The sequence below is a fragment of the Lipotes vexillifer genome, unplaced genomic scaffold (genome assembly GCF_000442215.2).
Source record: "Lipotes vexillifer unplaced genomic scaffold, Lipotes_vexillifer_v1.1 scaffold1242, whole genome shotgun sequence".
In the NCBI taxonomy this organism is placed as follows: Eukaryota; Metazoa; Chordata; class Mammalia; order Artiodactyla; family Lipotidae; genus Lipotes; species Lipotes vexillifer.
The window spans coordinates 772615-791133 of NW_006793169.1; the positions used below are offsets into that span (position 1 = coordinate 772615).

The 18519-nt window shown below is 42.4% G+C and overlaps 1 protein-coding gene across 1 annotated transcript in view; it reads right to left on the reverse strand.

Annotated features, from left to right (window-relative positions):
- The window catches only part of MDN1 (midasin AAA ATPase 1), a 157075-nt gene extending 140764 nt beyond the window's left edge, over positions 1 to 16311 (reverse strand). The window contains exons 1-2 of the mRNA XM_007466260.1: positions 16210 to 16311; positions 8535 to 8761 (exon numbers count right to left, since the gene is read on the reverse strand). Coding sequence (XP_007466322.1) covers positions 8535 to 8761; positions 16210 to 16311 — 329 coding nt within the window. The remainder of the gene's footprint in view (positions 1 to 8534; positions 8762 to 16209) is intronic.
- Positions 16312 to 18519: the final 2208 nt, after the last annotated feature.

Below are 18519 nucleotides of genomic sequence, written 5' to 3' on the forward strand. Positions count from 1 at the left end.
CAAATAAATAAATAAATATTTACAAAAATAAAACTAGCTTATCTTTTTTTCACCACAAAGCAAACATACTAATTTAATTACAGATTGAAATACAGTGAATCACACGATGCACTTATCCTTATGGCCCAGCAATCCCACTTCTAGGTATATAGCCAAAAGAACTGAAAGCAGGGTCTCAAAGAGATTTTTGCACACACATGTTCATAACAGCACTATTCACAATAGCCAAGAAGTGGATGCAACCCAAATGTCTTTTGACAGATGAATAAACTGTGGTATATACATACAATGCAATACTGTGTAAACTTAAAAAGGAAGTAAATCCTGTCACATTCAACAGCATATATGAACCTTCAGGACATTATGCTAAGTAAAGTAAGCCAACCATAAAAGGATAAATATTGTATGATTTCATCTATATTAGGTATCTAAAGTAGTCAAATTCACAGATACAGAAAGCAGAATGGTGATTACTTGGGAGCTGGGGTGAAGGAGCACAGGGGAATTGTTTAGAGAGTATAAAATTTCAGTACTGCAAGATGAAAAACGTCTGGAGACCTGTTTTACAACAATGCAAATATATTTAACACTACTGAATTGCATACTTAAAAATGGTTAAGATGGAAAATTTTATGGGTTTTTTTTTACCATAATTAAAAAAAGTATGTGCATTTTTTTTGCAGTACGTGGGCCTCTCACTGTTGTGGCCTCTCCCATTGCGGAGCACAGGCTCCGGACGCTCCACGGCATGTGGGATCTTCCCGGACCAGGGCACGAATCCGCGTCCCCTGCATTGGCAGGCGGACTCTCAACCACTGCGCCACCAGGGAAGCCCAGTATGTGCATTTTTAAGAATGAAAATAAACTTTAAAAACTTAAACATACTCTACAGAATTTATGTAGACTGCAAACATGGTGATTCTCAGTAGATTCAGGTAGTAAATGATGTAGAAGCACACCCTTGTTGTTTCTACCGTACTCCTTGGCATGTTGAGTAGAAGGAAACCCAGGAAGTGGGAAAAGGAATCAAAGCAAACTCCTCTGTGCCCTTTATGTATTGGTCTACAATGAAAGCTATTGGTTTAGCTCTTTCTGTACTCTCATTATCCCGATCTACTCGGAAGTGGGACTAGAACAGGGAGTATGTCAACAGTAGGTATTATTATCCCAAATGTAAAGCTAAGGAAACTGAAGTGGTTAGTTTATTTGCTCAAGGTCACAAAGCTACTAAGTGTAAAGAGGCTATCTGAATCCAGGCTTTCCAACTCCACAATCAGATGTGTGATTCAGTTGCTCTACTACAGAGATGAAGAAAGTGGATTCATCAAGAGTTGGAGTTTTCTAGCTAGATAAGAACACTAAACCGACGGACAACAAAGCAGATATTAATAGAAAGACAGCAACCATAAGGTCAAAAATAGAATTTTAAGCCACATAAGGAAGGTACAAACTGGAAAGAGCTGATTAACAGAAAGAAAGAATTGGCAGTCCCAGTGAGGAGAAAGACTAGTGTGTTAAGTGAACTAGTGGGATAGGAGATGGCAGTCTGGGAATGGAGCGTTTGAGCCAGTGACTTGTAAGGTGGTGGTGCAGATGTGAGCTAGACCCAGGGTGTGACCACTGCAGTGAGCAGGGTAGGTGAAATGAACACAGAAGTCCACTGGAGATTAACTAGTCAAGGAACAACAGAGTCAGCACTCCATGGATATTCCAAGTGTGACACAGGAGCTGGGGTGGGGAAGACGATGGGCCGGTTGCCAAGTTCTTCAAAGAAGGAAGAGGAGCTCGGAAGTTCATCAGTGATCACAAGAAAGCAGCAGCAGAAAATAAAGCAGAAGATGGCAGGTGTCATGGCAACAAGAATGTCCAGAACACTTCACAGAACAGAAAGGAGGACACCCACTAAACATGCAGACTGTGAGGGATATGGAGGGTGCGATTAAAGACCCCATTCCCTGTTAAGGACCAACACGAACACAATATCAAGACCACCGTAAATCAGTGAAGACAAGGAAGCAAAAGTAACATTCAGAGAAGAGGCTAAGTATACAAGGGAGTGTGCAGGTTATGGAGCACAAGCAGGGAAAGGGTTTGGGTGAGGGAAGAGGCCTGGATGTCAGCTGGGTGGGACGATACAAAATGAGAATTCAGGAGATGGGTGGGAAGGCTTGGACTTCAGTGAGCAAGCCAGGCCAACAGGAATAAAGGCTTTGTACATTAACGCTCATGATGTTCTGAAGGAGACTGGACAAGTGGGTCTCAGAAGATTCAGCTGTGGGGACTTCCCTGGTGGTCCAGTGGTTAGGACTCCCCGCTACCACTGCAGGGGGCACAGGTTCAATCCCTGGTTGGGAAACTGAGATTCCGCAGGCTGAGCAGCAAAGCCAGAAAAAAAAAAAAAAAAGATTCAGCTGTGGCTTGGAAGAGAGACATGGCAGCTGTGGTGTGGGAGGCTGGTCGTCCACTAGCTCATGGGCAGCTGGTGTTGGCAGTGCACGTGGAACCAATGGGCAGCAACAAACATGTAGGAGATAAGCAGTAACCAAGTCATCAACCTGACCCAAGAGGTCTTTGAGGATAAGGGGAAATGAACAGAGTGGACTGGCAATGGCTGTAAACCTGTGTAGTAGAAGGCTTCCCTATAGGGGAAACAGACTGTGGTCCACTGCAAGTATACAAAAGGAGGATGGGTTGATATTCCCTCCTGAACTTAGGTGACTACAGCACCCTTTTCTCTAGAGACCCATCATTTTCAGAAAGTGCTCTAAAATTCTGATCCAGGCAGTGATGGATGGACCAGTAAAGCATACTTAGGCAGAGAATGACATGATCAGATTTTTCCCTGGAGAATATTTGAAGTCTATGGAAAACGGTCTCCTTCCTGGGCTAAAACAAAGAGTTGTAAGGTCTAAAATGCAACAAGGAAAACTATCCAGTTAGACGTCTAATCTTGGATCAGCCACTTACTTGGGCAACTCAGCATCTAGAGGTAAGACCTGTGGTCCAGTTCTGGCTCTGACACTTAGAACTTAGTTAACTTAGTTAACCCCTCTAAAGATTTGAAATGGGACTGAATATGTCACAGTACAAAGATTAAAAAGATAATGTTTATCTACTTACTTAAATACTCTAAAGCCTATATGTGTTATTACTAAAATACCACCATTCTGTTCCAAAATCCACACTCCTAACTCCCACGGCAGATCCACAGATTTTCATGTCCAAGGATGTTCAATGTCACATTATACATCAAAAATTCAAAAACAACCTAATTGCCCAACAAACGGATAAGAAGTGGTAAAATACTACACAACTTTTAAAACAACTTTATTTACTGATGCAAAGATGTCCATATGTGACTAAATTTAAAAACAAGATGCAAGTTAAAAATTATGTATTTTTATTAAAATTACTATATAGTCAAATGTCTGTTTAGATTTTGTTAAAATTTTATTTTGAAAATATGTGCACAAATGTTCTAAAATTTGCTGTGGGGACGGTTGCACATACCTGTGAATATACTAAAAACCACTGAATTGTATACTTACGTGGTATATAAACTACATCTCAATAAAGCTATTTTTTAAATGTGTGCACATAAATATATCAGTGTGCGCACTCTCAGGTGAGTGCAAGAGTAAGAAAAAGAAAAGGGATTTGGGAGGAAACATACCAAACATAGCAGTTATCTCTGGAGAGCAGGATTTCAGGGTGGAGAGGACCTTTTGCTTTTTACGATTCTGTATTATTGAGTGTTACCTGAACATACTGCTTTTGTAATTAAAAGAGGATGTTCTTTTCCTCAGAAGAATGCTGCCAGAATAAGTAAAATAATTCTTGAAGGGGGAAAAAAGTCTAAAATTAAATGTGTGTTACCCTTACAACATTCCTGGACACAGTTTTGAAGCAGAGGTTTATAAAAGCATAACTACTTGTGGTCCCTCATTCCACTCTATGCCAGCCTGCTTTCAGTATGATTGTACATACATATACAGCACCTTACACATGAAGCAGGCTCTACTATAGCATTCCACCTGCTATTGTTCACAAAAGACCATTACTAGGCCCACCTATTGTTGCTCTTCCCAATCAAAGGCATAGCACTGATGTGGATCCACATGTCCAGGACAAACTGACAGCAATGCGAAACTGAAGCCAATAAATTAACCCAGTACAACCCAAAGGAACTTAGGTGATTACCACAGTCCCCCCTTATCCAAGGGGGATGGGTTCCAAGACCCGGAGTGGATGCCTGTCACCACGGATAGTACTGAACTCTATACACACTTTTCTCCTATACATACATGCTTATGATATAGTTTAATTTCTAAATCAGGCACAGAATATCCAAATTGTCAGCAACACTACTCCTGTGCTTTGGGGCCATTATTAAGTAAAATAAAGGTTACCTGAACACAAGCACTTTAATAGCACAACACAGATGGTTACTAAGTGACTAGTGGGTAGGTAGCAAATACAGCATGGATATGCTAGAGAAAGAGATGACTCATCCCGGGCAAGACAGCACAAGATTTCATTATACTACTCAGAACAGCACGCAACTTAAAACTTATGAACTGTTTATTTCTGGAATTTTCCATTTAATTTTCTTGGGTATGACTGACTTCAGGTAACTGCAACCACAGGAAACAAACCACAGATAAAGGAGGACTGCTGTATTATTTCCCTCCTGGGAGTATAAATATAATCATTAGCTATAACATGCTGTTCAGATCAAGTTCTGTGTAAATCAGTCAACAAATATATGAATGGCTCAAAAAGGATGAGTGGGTAGCACCACAAAGTAGAAAAAAAGAGCATGGGCTTTGGACGCAGCTAACCTAGGACTGAATTCCAGCTCTGCCACTTTCTAGCAAAGGGACTTTGGGCAAGTTACTTAGCATCTCTGAGCCTCAGTCTCCTCATATGGAAAATGGGAATAACACCTAACCTCTGAGGGTTGGAGACAATGCCAATAAAATGCGAGAGTGGTTGTTGTAGTCCTCATCATTAATGAAAGGCAGTTTCCACAAGATTTGCGTGCCATGGTTGAAAGGACAGTGTGTTAAAGGGACTCGCAAGGACCAGGGAGAGGGGAGAAACAAGAAAGGGGGAGCAAACTAAAAGAGCAAAGAACTAAAAGATGCAAAATATAAGAGTAAAGTACAATCAGAACTTAAAAGTAAGGTTACACTCCTGAGAGAACACTAAGGGGAAAAAAAAAAATCAACACATAATGTAGTATTAACCATCTGAAACCATCTACAAAGCTACAGCTGAAGAAATCGGGAACACAAGAATGGAAAGTTAGGAACAGAACTAGATGATTTTTCAAAAATAGAACTTTGAAACCTAAACTAGTATATCAGAATAGAGAAAGCATCAACAGACCAGGAGTGTTCTCACAGAGTCCTGCTAAAGAATGTGTCAGAGTAAAAAATGCATTCAAGGACTGCAGATGTAAAAACAGTAATGAACAAATAACGACAAAATGCTAATTATGTGAGGTGAAGGATGTGTTGACTAATGTTACTATAGTAAACATTTCACAATACATGTATCAAATCGCCACACTGTACACCTTAAACTTACACAGTGTTATAGGTCAATTATATCTCAAAAAAGCTTAGGGAAAGGGGGACCAGTAATGAACAAGGGAATAAAAAGAAATACCTTGTTACTACTGAGATACCTGACGGAAACTCCAACTAGGTACGCACCCTGGCCTCAGAAAGAGGTGTGGACCCGAAAATGAATGTCATTAGGATCCGAGGGAGCCTGACTGGGTTCCTCCTCTCCAGTCTCTCTTTTCTAGATTTTCATCCCCATCTCATCTCTCATCTGTTCATTCTTCCACTCCTCACTCTTCCTCCACAATCTGCACAGTACGAAACCTTCTCTAATTTCCAAGAGGATAACACACTCATTTTTTCTTAGTTTAATGATTTACTTGCTTCCCTTAAGTATTTGGCTCACACCACTATTAATGCATTGTATCCTATTGTTTGCAAATACAGAAACTCATTACGTTTGACTTTCTCACCCCCATGATGTGGCCCAGAGCTTAAAGGGAGGACTCATATTTACCTACTGAATAAATGACTGCATCATATCTAAGTATATTAGGTATATTCCTAATACATTAGGTAAATTCCCAAACAGGAAATTCAGAGCATGAGCCAAACTAATCAGCTACATTTCTTAAAACTAAAAATCGAAATCCCATTCCACATCACTACCTATATAGTTCATTTCATATCATGCATTGACTCATCATTTACACGCACTTACACATGGTGTTTTTTTTTTTCTTCCTTGGTTTAAAGTTACTCCATCGGGGCACCTTTGTAGTTGCATTATATCATTTCTGGAACAAGGTGGGAACATAAGTAAAATATACTGCCTTGGCAAAAAGAAAAGAAAAAGTAGGAGTGTGCCTCACATTCACTGAATATGAACATAAAATCTGAAGCTGATGGGAAAGCAGATGTAGCCAATCCATCATTTTAATGATTCTCAAGCACAGCCCTAGAGCACTCTTACCACTAAGGCTTAAGAGAAGTGGGGTTGAAGTCACTCACGCGTCAGTCCTACAGGGTAAGCATAGGACAGTCAGCACACCCTGTGAAACCGTACCACAGTCAAGCACACCTAAGTGATTAAAGCTCCCAGTGAGGCCACAATCCAGATCCTCAATCAACCCAGAGGATAAGCTCCTGATACCTCGTACGATGGTGATCTTTAACTTCACTGTATATGTTTTAGTCCCATCAAACTGGGTCCATTTTTTTTTTTTTGCTACTCTTTTAGAAAAGCTCACACAAATTATGGTTTCCCCAAGTCTTCATTTCTTATTACCTCATCCAAGGACCAGACTAGAGATTATACTTCCAGGAAAGCCAAAGTGTACTTATTGTGCTGACAAAGACTAATAATAAGAGATGCCCTACTGAGTGAAGTAAGTCAGACAGAGAAAGACAAAATATCACATGATATCGCTTAAATGTGGAATCTAAAAAAATGGTACAAATGAACCTATTCGCCCCTGGTGGCGCAGTGGTTGAGAATCCGCCTGCCGATGCAGGGCACACGGGTTCGTGCCCCGGTCCGGGAAGATCCCACATGCCGCGGAGCAGCTGGGCCCGTGAGCCATGGCCGCTGAGCCTGCACGTCCGGAGCCTGTGCTCCGCAACGGCACAGGCCACAACAGTGAGAGGCCTGCGTACCGCAAACAAAACAAAATAAAACAAAACAGAAATTGAGTCACAGATGTAGAAAACAAACTTATGATTACCAAGGGGGAAGAGGGGGAGATAAACTGGGTGACTGGGATTGACATATACACACTACTGTATATAAAAGATAACTGATAAGAACCTACTGTAGGGCTTCCCTGGTGGCGCAGTGGTTAAGAATCCGCTTGCCAATGCAGGGGACACGGGTTCGAGCCCTGGCCCAAGAAGATCCCACATGCCACAGAGCAACTAAGCCCGTGCACCACAACTACTGAGCCTGCGCTCTAGAGCCCACATGCCACAACTACTGAAGCCCGCGTGCATAGAGCCTGTGCTCCAAAACAAGAGAAGCCACCAGGATGAGAAGCCCGCGTACCACAACGAAGAGCAGCCCTGGCTCGCTGCAACTAGACAAAGCCTGCACGCAGCGATGAAGACCCAACACAGCCAAAATCAATTAATTAATTAATTTTTTTAAAAAAGATGCTCCTTTAAGTACACAGAACATTATTCATGTTTAGAGTTAAAGTCCTTTATCTTCTCAATTGAAAAACCCCTGACACTCATTTAGCCACCTCTTTTGACTATTCCACACAAACCTATCATTTTGAGAAAGCCTGGTGCAATGGCACATGCCTATAGCCCCAGCTACTCAGGAGGCTAAGGCAGGAGGATGGCTTGGGCCAGGAGTTCCAAGCTGCACGGCGCTATGCCGACTGGGCGTCCGCACTAAGTTCAGCATTATTGGGGTGACCTCGTGGGAGTGGGGGACCATGAGGTTGCCTAAGGAGGGGTGAAGCAGCCCAAGTTGGAAAGAGAGCAGGTCAAAAGAGAAATGCATTAGAATCCAGTTCTAATACAACTTCTTATCACGCTTTGGATGTAGACAGATTTACAGAAAGTTGGAAGGGACACTAGAGCTCTTGTAACCCACTCACTTCAGCTGTTCCAGCAAGCAAGAATCTCACCCATCTGAAATGGATGCTGTAAGAGCCTCAGCTAAAACTCATTTAGATCTGCCTTATATGCATGTCTTGCCAGGTGACAGAATCCTTGAGGGCAGGGAGATATCTTGGTTATATTTTCCAGACCTGTCTTGATGGTCAAGACTTAAAACCTAGTAAATGGTCACTAAACTGAGCTGGATAAATGGATTCTGCTGTGATTATTTTTATAAAATAATACCACTCCTCTCTCCCCTTTTCTCTTTCACCTCAGCTCAGACTCCTCCTTACTTCTCAGGAGGGAGTAGGTTCTACCACCTCAAGGAGAAATGTGAAGAATAAAACTGTTACTCACGGGAGGACGTCAGGATGGTTACCAATGAGTCTGCTCATTGACACACAGAGCCTTTCGTGTAAGTCATGGTTGACTTGGCCCCCAGCTTTAATGGCTTCAGCATTCCTTTCCAGCAAATCCAAAAGCAGAGGGCGCAGCTGGCGGCCAACCAGCATAGTACAGTCCTTATCCAGAAGTAACTGTGCTAAGGTACTCAAGATACACTGGCGATCTTGAGGTGTCCACACCTGAGAGAAATGCAAAACAAAATTTCTACGTAAATGATTTTCATTTCTACTGCTACAGAAGAACAGAGTCCTGGCTTAAAAGCAAACCATCCAATTGCCAGACTTCACAACTGAGTTTATCTTATAAAACATGGTGGGGTTTTTTTGGCAATAGAGGATTAGTTAATTGAATGTAAACACTGTTACAAATAAGTTTCAGTCCACTGGGGTTTGAGGTAAAAGGATTGACACCAGGATTCCATGTAAAATGCTAGATAGCTTCAGCTTCCTTGAAAAGTAATCTGTTTCAGAGTCATAACAGTTTCCAGGGAATCCAGTGTTTCCCCCAACGCCTTTGTCTTGGAGGAAAACAGGAAACAAATGAGAAAAAAATAAAGTGCAGTTAGTATGCAAAACTGCCAACTCTCTTGAGGAAAGAATAAAGAAATCAGTTCCTGGAAATGAATGATGATATATCCCCACGAAGGCTTCAGATTTTAATTAATAAACAAGATAGATCCAAAGCAGACAGCCACACTTTGACATGCAAGATGAAATAAAACACAAAATTCTAATGCTTAGGCTCAGTATGTCCATAAGCATAAAAAGAAAAACTGAAAAGTATGTAAAAGGTCTCATATTGCCTGTGTGTATGCAAGTCCGCACAACCCTTGCTGCTGGGCAATGTGACAGTGGTTTTAAATTGCCTGAGGCGTATACCCTCTGACCCAGCAAGCCCAAGGCTATGAATTTATAGCCTAAAGACTTTGATACTAAATGGTTATCTATAAGAGTACAGCTTGAGCACAGCCTAAATACCACATTCAAAAATACAACAATTTTTTCCAAAGTTCCAAAGTTGTAGGTAGTGTTAATAATAATTTATTCCATTTTATTACTTACTAGTGTTTCACCATATGAGCATACCACAACTTGTTTATCCTTTCACATGTTAATAGATATTTGCACTGTTTTCAGCTATCATCAATAAAGCTACCATGAACATTCATGCACAAGAGACTGATGGACATATGTTCATTCCTCTCTCTCTTTTTTTGGTTTTTGGCCACGCTGCACAGCGTGTGGGATTAGTTCCCTGACCAGGGATCTAACCCGAGGCCCCTCCAGTGGAAGCACGGGGGCTTAACCACTGGACCACCAGGGAAATCCTTCATTACTATTTTTTTTTTTTTTTTTAGTGAAGTATAGTTGATTTACAATGTTTCAAGTGTACAGCAAAGTGACTCAGTTATACATATGTATACATATGTATGTATTCTTTTTCAGATTCTTTTCCACTATAGGTTTATTACAACATATTGAATATAGTTCCCTGTGCTATAGGGTAGGTCCTTGTTATTTATCTATTTTATATATAGTAGTGTGTATCTGTTAATCCCAAATTCCCAATTTCTCCACCACCCATATATTCGTTACTCTTAATCTTTTTATTACCAAAGAGTGAGATTGCTGGGTCACACAGTAACTGTATGCTCAACTTGATAATACACTTTGGCCATCCCGCCGCATGGCTTGCAGGATCCTAGTTACCCAATGAGTGATCAACCCGGGCCCTCGGCAGTGAAAGCACAGAGTCCTAACCACTGGACCACCAGGGAATTCCCTAAACTTTTATTTTTAACTTAAAAAAAAATTTTAGGGCTTCCCTGGTGGCGCAGTGGTTAAGAATCCTCCTGCCAACGCAGGGGACACAGGTTCAAGCCCTTGTCTGGGAATATCCCGCATGCCATGGAGCAACTAAGCCCGTGCACCACAACTACTGAGCCTGCCCTTTAGAGCTCGCGAGCCACAACTACTGAGCCCGCATGCCACAACTACTGAAGCCCGCACGCCTAGAAGAGAAGCCGCCTCAATGAGAAGCCCGTGCACCACAAGGAAGAGTAGCTCCCGCTCGCCACAACTAGAGAAAGCCCGCGCGCAGCAACAAAGACCCAATGCAACCAAAAATAAATAAATATAACAAATAAATAAATTTTAAGAAATTTTTCAATGTTTAACAGAAGTTGTCTTCCAGAGTATCTGCACCATTTCACATCCCCACCAGCAATATCTGAGAGCTTCAGTTGCTACATAACTTCACCAACACATAGTATTATCGGTCTTAATTTTAGCCATTCTAGTGGAGGTGGAGTGGTATATGGTATGAAGTATTTAATAGCCATTCATTTATCTTCTTTTGTGACGTATTTATTCAAATCTTTTACCCGGTTTTAAATCGGGTTGTTCCTTTATTAACTATGATGGTGTTTGTAGATCCTCTATATCAGCTTGAGGAAGTTTTGCTCTATTCCTATCTTGGTTTTGTCTATTTCTTGACTGAACTTTGGTAATTTAAATTCTATGAATGCTCCTGCCATCTAAGTTGTCTAATTTATTGGCATAAAATTTTTCATATTAGTTACTTATTTTTTTATTCTTTTCAAACTCTGTAATGGTGGCCTTCTTTCATTCCTAATAGTTTGGATTTTTCCCTTTTATTCTTGGTCAATCTTTTCAAAGAATCAACTTCTGGTTTTACTGGTTTGCTATATTGTTTGTCCATTTTCTATTTCATTCGTTTCCACTGTTATCTTTATTATTTTCTTCCTTCTATTTATTTTACATTTAATTTGCTCTTCTTTTTCTAATTTCCTAAGGTGGAAGCTTAAGAAATATCACTAATTTCAAACCATTTTTTCCAAATATAAGAACTTAATGTTACAAATTTCCCTCTAAACGTTATGAATTTCCTTCTAATTGCTGCTGCCTGCAACCCACAAATTGTTTAAGCTATCATACAGTTTAAAATATTTTCTGATTCTCCCAGTGATTTCTTCTTTAGCCATCAGTTTCTTTTAATTTTCTTATTTAATCTCTAACATTTAGGGATTTTTCCCAGCATCATTTTGAGGGTTTTCCCCAATTTAATCTCATTGGGGTAACTGAATATGCCTTGTATGATTTCAATTCTCCTAAATTTGTTGAGACTTGTTTAATGGCCCATCTTATGATCTATCTTGGTGAACGTTCCAGATGTGTAGAGTATGTATTCTGCAATTACTGGACACAGCATTCTATAAATGCCAGTTAGGTCAGGTTTGTTGATGGTGTTCAAGTCTTCTATATCCTTACTGATCTTCTGTATTTGTACTATCAGTGACCAAGGCTAGAGTGTTAAAAGTCTCCAATTATAATTTTGAGTTTCTCTATTTTTTCCTTTTCTGTCACTTTTTGATTCATGCATTTTGACATTCTGTTATTAGGTATACATATATTTAGGGTTTCTTTCTTAATTTTGCACTACTGACATTTGGGGCTGGATAATTTCCTTGTTGTCTACCCTGTGCACTAGAAGGTGTTCAGCAGCATCCCTGGCCTCTACACTCTAGATGCCTATAGCACGCCCCCATCACAAGTTGTGACAACCAAAAAACATCTCTAGATTTGCTCCAGAAAGCAAAATTGCCCCCAGTTGAGAACCAGACAGGGTAAGAAAAAAAAAATTTTCAACAAGAAAATGGAAATATGATGGACAGAAAATAGTTTCTTTAAAAATAAAAAAAAAAAGCAATATTTCATATACCATTTTAGAAAGCTGGGATTTTGATTCTGGAGACAGTGGGGAGCTCTTAGGCAGAATGGCAATAGATTCAGATTTGTCTTGTTAATGATAATTTATATTAAGTGACCAGTATATGGATGGGAGATAATAGCTAAAGGGAACAGGGGCTTCTTTTTGAAGTAACAAGTGTTCCAAAATGGACTGTGGTGACAGTTGCATATATGTGTGAACAGAGCGAAAACCACTTACTTACACTTAAATGGATGAATTATATGGTATGTGAATTACATGCCAAAGCTGTCTTAAAAAAATTCTAATTATAGCTCATATGTACTGATTACCTACTATGGGCCAGGCACTGTGGTAAACTCCTCAAATGCATTATCTAGATCTCACAACAATCTTATTTATAGCAATAATAACAGCAACCCGTTTTATAGACAACACTTACTGTATTCTAGGCATCTAATCCTCATAGCAACACATAAGTAGGTAAAATTATCCCCATTTTACAGATAAGGAAACTGAAAAATAAAAAAGGGGTAAGGTCACAAAGCTAGGAGCAGAACCAGGAATCCATGTCACAGAATCTGGCTCCAGAGTCCCTGCTTTTAACTACTCTCTGTAACTATTTAGCGGCTACCATATGTAATACATATCATATCAAGAAACTGAGACTCAGGAGAGTTGAGCAACTTGTGGGAGGACCCAAAGGCAGTTAAATAAGAGAACAGAGGGCCTTCCCTGGCGGTCCAGTGGTTAAGACTCCACACTTCCACTGCAGGCAGTGCAGGTTCGATCCCTGGTCAGGGAACTAAGATCCCGCAAACCGAGCGGCCAAAAAACAAAACAAAACAAGAAAAAGAGAGAATGGATTTGATCTTCAGCCGTACTTCAGCCCCAGTACCCACGCATGCTCTTAAGCACTCTGCTCTTCCTCAACATAAACAGTGATCAAAGAGGTAAGATGTGACTCTGTGATTTATAAGAAATACAAACCGGATCTTCGACCCTGTTCCTGGCCGAGTTCCTAAAACCCCTGGAACTTCCTGTGATGAGAGAGAGATAAAGGTGTCTTGTTATGTTAATGCAGTGAATTGTGGAAAGCCGCTAAGATGGGAGCTGGTTGCCAGGAGAACCAATCATGTGATTAAGAGTATTGGAACTTTCAGTTCCGTGCCCTCCCAGGAGGGCAGAGGGGCTAAAGATGGAGAGTTCAATCACCAACGGCCAGAGATTTAATCAACTGTGCCAATGTAAGGAAGTCTCCATAAAAACCCAAAAGAACATGGTTCAGAGAGCTTCAGGGTTGGTTGTCCTAGTAAGTAAAACATTTCTGAGTTCTGTGAGCCACTCTAGCAAATTAATCAAACCCAAGGAAGAGGTCATTGGAACCTCCTATAAGCCCGTTGATCAGAAGCACAGGTGACAACCGGTGTGTATGTTGCGGGTGGGAGAAGTCTTTTAGGGCTGAGCCTTTACCCTGAAGAATATGATGCTTTCTGCAGATAAACAGTGTCAGAATTGAGTTAACTATAGGACACCAACTGGTGTCTGAGACTTGCTTGGTGGTGGTGGAAAGAACACCCCCACAGTGCAATTAAGAGTCAGAACTGTAGGATGGTAGCGATAGTAGGGAGGAAGCGAAAGGAACAGATCCAATACTGAGTAAGGAAAATCAGGAGGACTTGGCTATACGTGACAGAAAAGGAGTGAAAAGGGACTGGATAGAGAGACAGTGGTGTCACCAACTGAAATAAAGAAAAAAAAAAGGAAGCACAATCCTAAAAAATTCTTACTTCAGATCCCAAACTCCATGAGAAGCAATGTTTCAAAAACTTTGCTGGGACTTCCCTGGCAGTGCAGTGGTTAGGACTCCATGCTTTCACTGCAGAGGGCCTGGGTTCAATCCCCGGCTGGAGAACTAAGATCCCACAAGCTGCGCGGCTTGGAGGGAAAAAAAAAAAAAAGTCTTTGCTTTCCAGTAAAAATTATTTTGCTTCCCAAAATAGGAGAAAAATAGAATGACAACACAATCAACTCTTCTCTGAGCGAAAGGCTTGAAACTATGACTGAAAATAGAAAGGAACAAACCTGAAAAACATCTCTCAGATTGGATAGAATCTGAGAGACAGATAACGTGAGACAAAGAAAGGGGAAGCACAGGTGTCCCAATCTCCTTAATTCAACTAAACTTTCAAGTAGCTTTTAAGTTCCTTAGCATTATTATATAGTCTCAGAATCTACCTGAGTGGTTCACACTTCAAAATATCAGATTCTCTTAAAAACGGCTACAAACCATTTTTCTCATTTTACTCCCAATACATAAGCACCAATTTTATATCCAATTACAGTGGAGAATCATAAATAAATCCCCTGTTGTCCATGGTCCATGAGCCCCAGCTTCAGAACCTCTGTTCTAAAATGCAAGCCCACTTACAGAAAAATACTTCTAGCCACAATACATAATTCATGAGCCTGTCACCACAAGCTCAGCTCATATAAACTGATCATCTCTTTCCTTAGTCCAGCCCACCAAAAATCTGTTTTCTTTCCTAGACCTCTCCATTTATGTTAGTGATTCCCTTCCCTGGGGGAATCACAAGCCAGATAACCCCAGGCATATCTTCCACTGCTCCCTCCCCTTTGCTATACACGTCCATTTGTTGTCACCAAACAGAAATGCCTCTCATGTTAGTTCCCAGCTACTCCAGACACAAAATACTGCTGTTGTTTCCTAAGCAATAGGATATATACGGTCTACATACTGGAATTCGAAAAAAAATTTTTTCTACTCTCAAGAAGCTAACAGGACTTCCCTGGTGGCGCAGTGGTAAAGAATCTGCCTGCCAATGCAAGGGACACAGGTTTGAGCCCTGGTCCAGGAAGATCCCACATGCCGCGGAGCAACTAAGCCCGTGCGCCACAACTACTGAGCCTGCGTTCTGGAGCCCGCGAGCCATAACTACTGAGCCCACGTGCCACAACTACTGAAGCCCGTGTGCCTAGAGCCCGTGCTCCGCAACGAGAAGCCACCACAATAAGAAGCTCGCGCACCGCAACTTAGAATATCCCCCGCTCGCCGCAACTAGAGAAAGCCCGCGCACAGCAACGAAGACCCAACGCAGCCAAAAATAAATAATAAATTAATTAATTTTTTAAAAGAAGCTAACAGATATTGGGGGGGGGGAAGCACAAAACACAAAGTTAAAATGCCACGTGAAAAAACTCAGACAGCTGGTGGCAAACGAGAGATCGCTCTTAAAAGGCCAGAGCACCCATTTCCCACTAAACCAATTCATAATTCCATGGCTTAGAAATTCTGCACTCAATGTCTCGCTTTGTCCATCAGTTGCTTTCTGTGTTTATGAACGGTCTCTAAAGATAGACGCTAAACTCCCTGTGGGCAGAGACCTTAACGAATTTATGTCTCCTCAAAGTGCCACACTGTGTGCTAGGCAGAGCAGGAACACAATCAATGCTTGTCAATGGGCCGAAAAGTTGGGACTGGGCAGACAGAAAACATTCACCCAAGCTAACAGGGGTAGCTGGACTCGGCACACTTAGATAATACACATGTCAAAAGGGCAGATACGCAACCTCAGTTACAGAAAAACCACCCACATTTCTCTCCGAAGGCCACGTCTGCCGCACGCAGTCAGGGCGCTACAAGGGGGTAAGTCGGTGGAGAGGGGAAGGCAAGGCTCTCCCCCCGAGAAAAACAAAAGGCTCCTTCCTGGCTCCTCAAACGCGCGCGGACGCCTCCGCCACGGCCCAGCCCTGGGGAGCGGGCCAGAGTGACAAGACGCCGCCTTCCTGTCCCCTGCGTCTCCGCGCAGGGCCATGGGGCACGCGCCAGGGGGTGGCGGGGGCGGCCGGGCGCTTTCCCTCTCGCTTCTTCTCTTACCTGCTTGACCAAGAACCTGCCCAGCTCGCTGCGGCTCTTCTCGTTCTTAGCAGCGATTAACCGCAGAGGCGCGGCCGCCACCTCCAGCAAGAGGTGCTCCATGACCGCGGGCCCTCAGCCCCAGACGGCCACCGACGCTCCCTGCTTCGCGCTCAGAGCCCCCGAGCCGCTGAGGTCCCCGCGCCGGAGCTGCCACCAACTACGCCCCCAGAGAAATCAGCCGCCGCTTCTCCACGGACACCCTGAGAACTGCAGCACACATGGGGGGAGCACGCGGCGCACGGCGTCACGGGTCTGCGACGGCGCCGGCTTGCGACGCCGGCCCCGCCCCCTCGGCACCGGAAACGCGGGCGTCCCTATCCGGCCAACTCCCGCTGGGGAATCCGAGCAGAAATGGCTTTTAGAGCTGAGGCGAGAGCTCGCTGTGATGGGAGGTCCGGAGACGACGAGTGGTGGGATAGCGAGACAGAAGATTCCGCCATGCGAGAGAAGCTAGGGAGCCTGTAGGGCTGTGGGATCCTCCTGCCTCCTAATGCCTCAACAGGCGAAAAGATCAGCTAGGAATGAAAAGCAGATTCTCCCCTTCTGACCCAGCAATTCCCTTTTTAGACCTCTGGCCTGTGGAAATTCACACCCAAGTGTAACAAGCATAGCCCTGGCAGCATTCTTTTTTTTTTTTTTTTAATTTTTGACAGCGTTGGGTCCTCGTTGCTGTGCGCGGGCTTTCTCTAGTTGTGGCGAGCTGGGCTACTCTTCGTTGCTGTGCGCGGGCTTCTCATTACGATGGTCTCTCTCGTTGCGGAGCACGGGCTCTAGGCACGCGGGCTTCAGTAGCTGTGGCTCGTGGGCTCTAGAGAGCAGGCTCAGTAGTTGTGGTGCACGGGCTTAAGTTGCTCCAGGGGTTTTCCCGGTCCAGGGCTCGAACCCGTGTCCCCTGCATTGGCAGGCGGATTCTTAACCACTGCGCCACCAGGGAAGTCCCTTGCAGCTTTCTTATTATAAATATTGGATATAAATGTTAAGATGGGTGATAAAAGAAATTTTCACATATTGACATATATGAAAGTCATTCTTGGCTTATACATGAGTTAACTTGAATTTTATGCTAACTAAAATAGCCTGTTTATGGCCTATCAGACATAAATTGTATATCTGCTCTAATTATTAAAAGAGCACACTGACCATAAGTAAAGAATGTCCATGTTAAATATAAAGATTAAATGTCTCTCTTCCTGGGATGCTAATGCTAGTACTCCTTTGATGATAAGACTTCCTTTACAGGTGCCAAGGCCATGCTGGCTTGCTGTGTACTTGCTGATCTGTGTGTGTGTTGTTTTTTAAAACCTTGAAGGAATGTAACCTTGTCTTGTTTAATGTTCTTTGTTCTGACAAGATATAAAACTGTGCCGGAAACCATGCTTCTCTGGAGCAGCTTCTCAGAGTAATCTGGGAAGCTGGCTTCCAGGCTAGTCCTTAGTTTGGCTCAAATAAAACTCTTTTCAATTCTTATTATAGATTATTTTCATTGACATGGGAATAAAATAAAGTATGTAAGGTATAGAATAGTCTTTAGGCACTGTGAAGAGGGGAGTAAAGAGTACATAAAAATTCACAGTACATTTACGTCAAGTTCATAAACAAGCCAAAATAATGACAAAGTCAGACTAGTGGTTGCTTCTGGGGGGTATTGCCTGCAAAGGGCCTGAGGGAACCTCCTAGGGAGATGGAAATGTTTCGTTATCTTCCCCTGGGTTGTGGTTACTCTGGTAGATACAAAAGAGAAAAAAAAATCAACTGTACATTTAAGATTTGTGCACTTTTGTAAATTCTACCTCTAAAAAGTGTTTTAAAAGGGAGTAGATATTTCTTTACTGACATGGGTAGATCTCCAAAGGAAGTTTAAACCTTTTAAAAATGTATTTCAATTTGAATTTTTGTCCAGTATTTGAATGTTTGCTTCTCAGGGAACTCAAACTCAACAGCAGAAGTTTCAGAACAAGTGAACTATGAAAATGGGACAGAATACATTTCCAAATAAATAATATTTTAAAATTTCCAAGAAGAGGCACTTCCCTGGTGGCACAGTGGTTGGGAATCCGCCTGCCAATGCAGGGGACACGGGTTCGAGCCCTGGTCCAGGAAGATCCCACATGCCGCAGAGCAACTAAGCCCGTGTGCCACAACTACTGAGCCTGTGCTCTAGATCCCACAAGCCACAGCTACTGAAGCCTGTGTGCCTAGAGCCCATGCTCCGCAACAAGAGAAACCACCCCAATGAGAAGCCCACACACCACAACGAAGAGTAGCCCC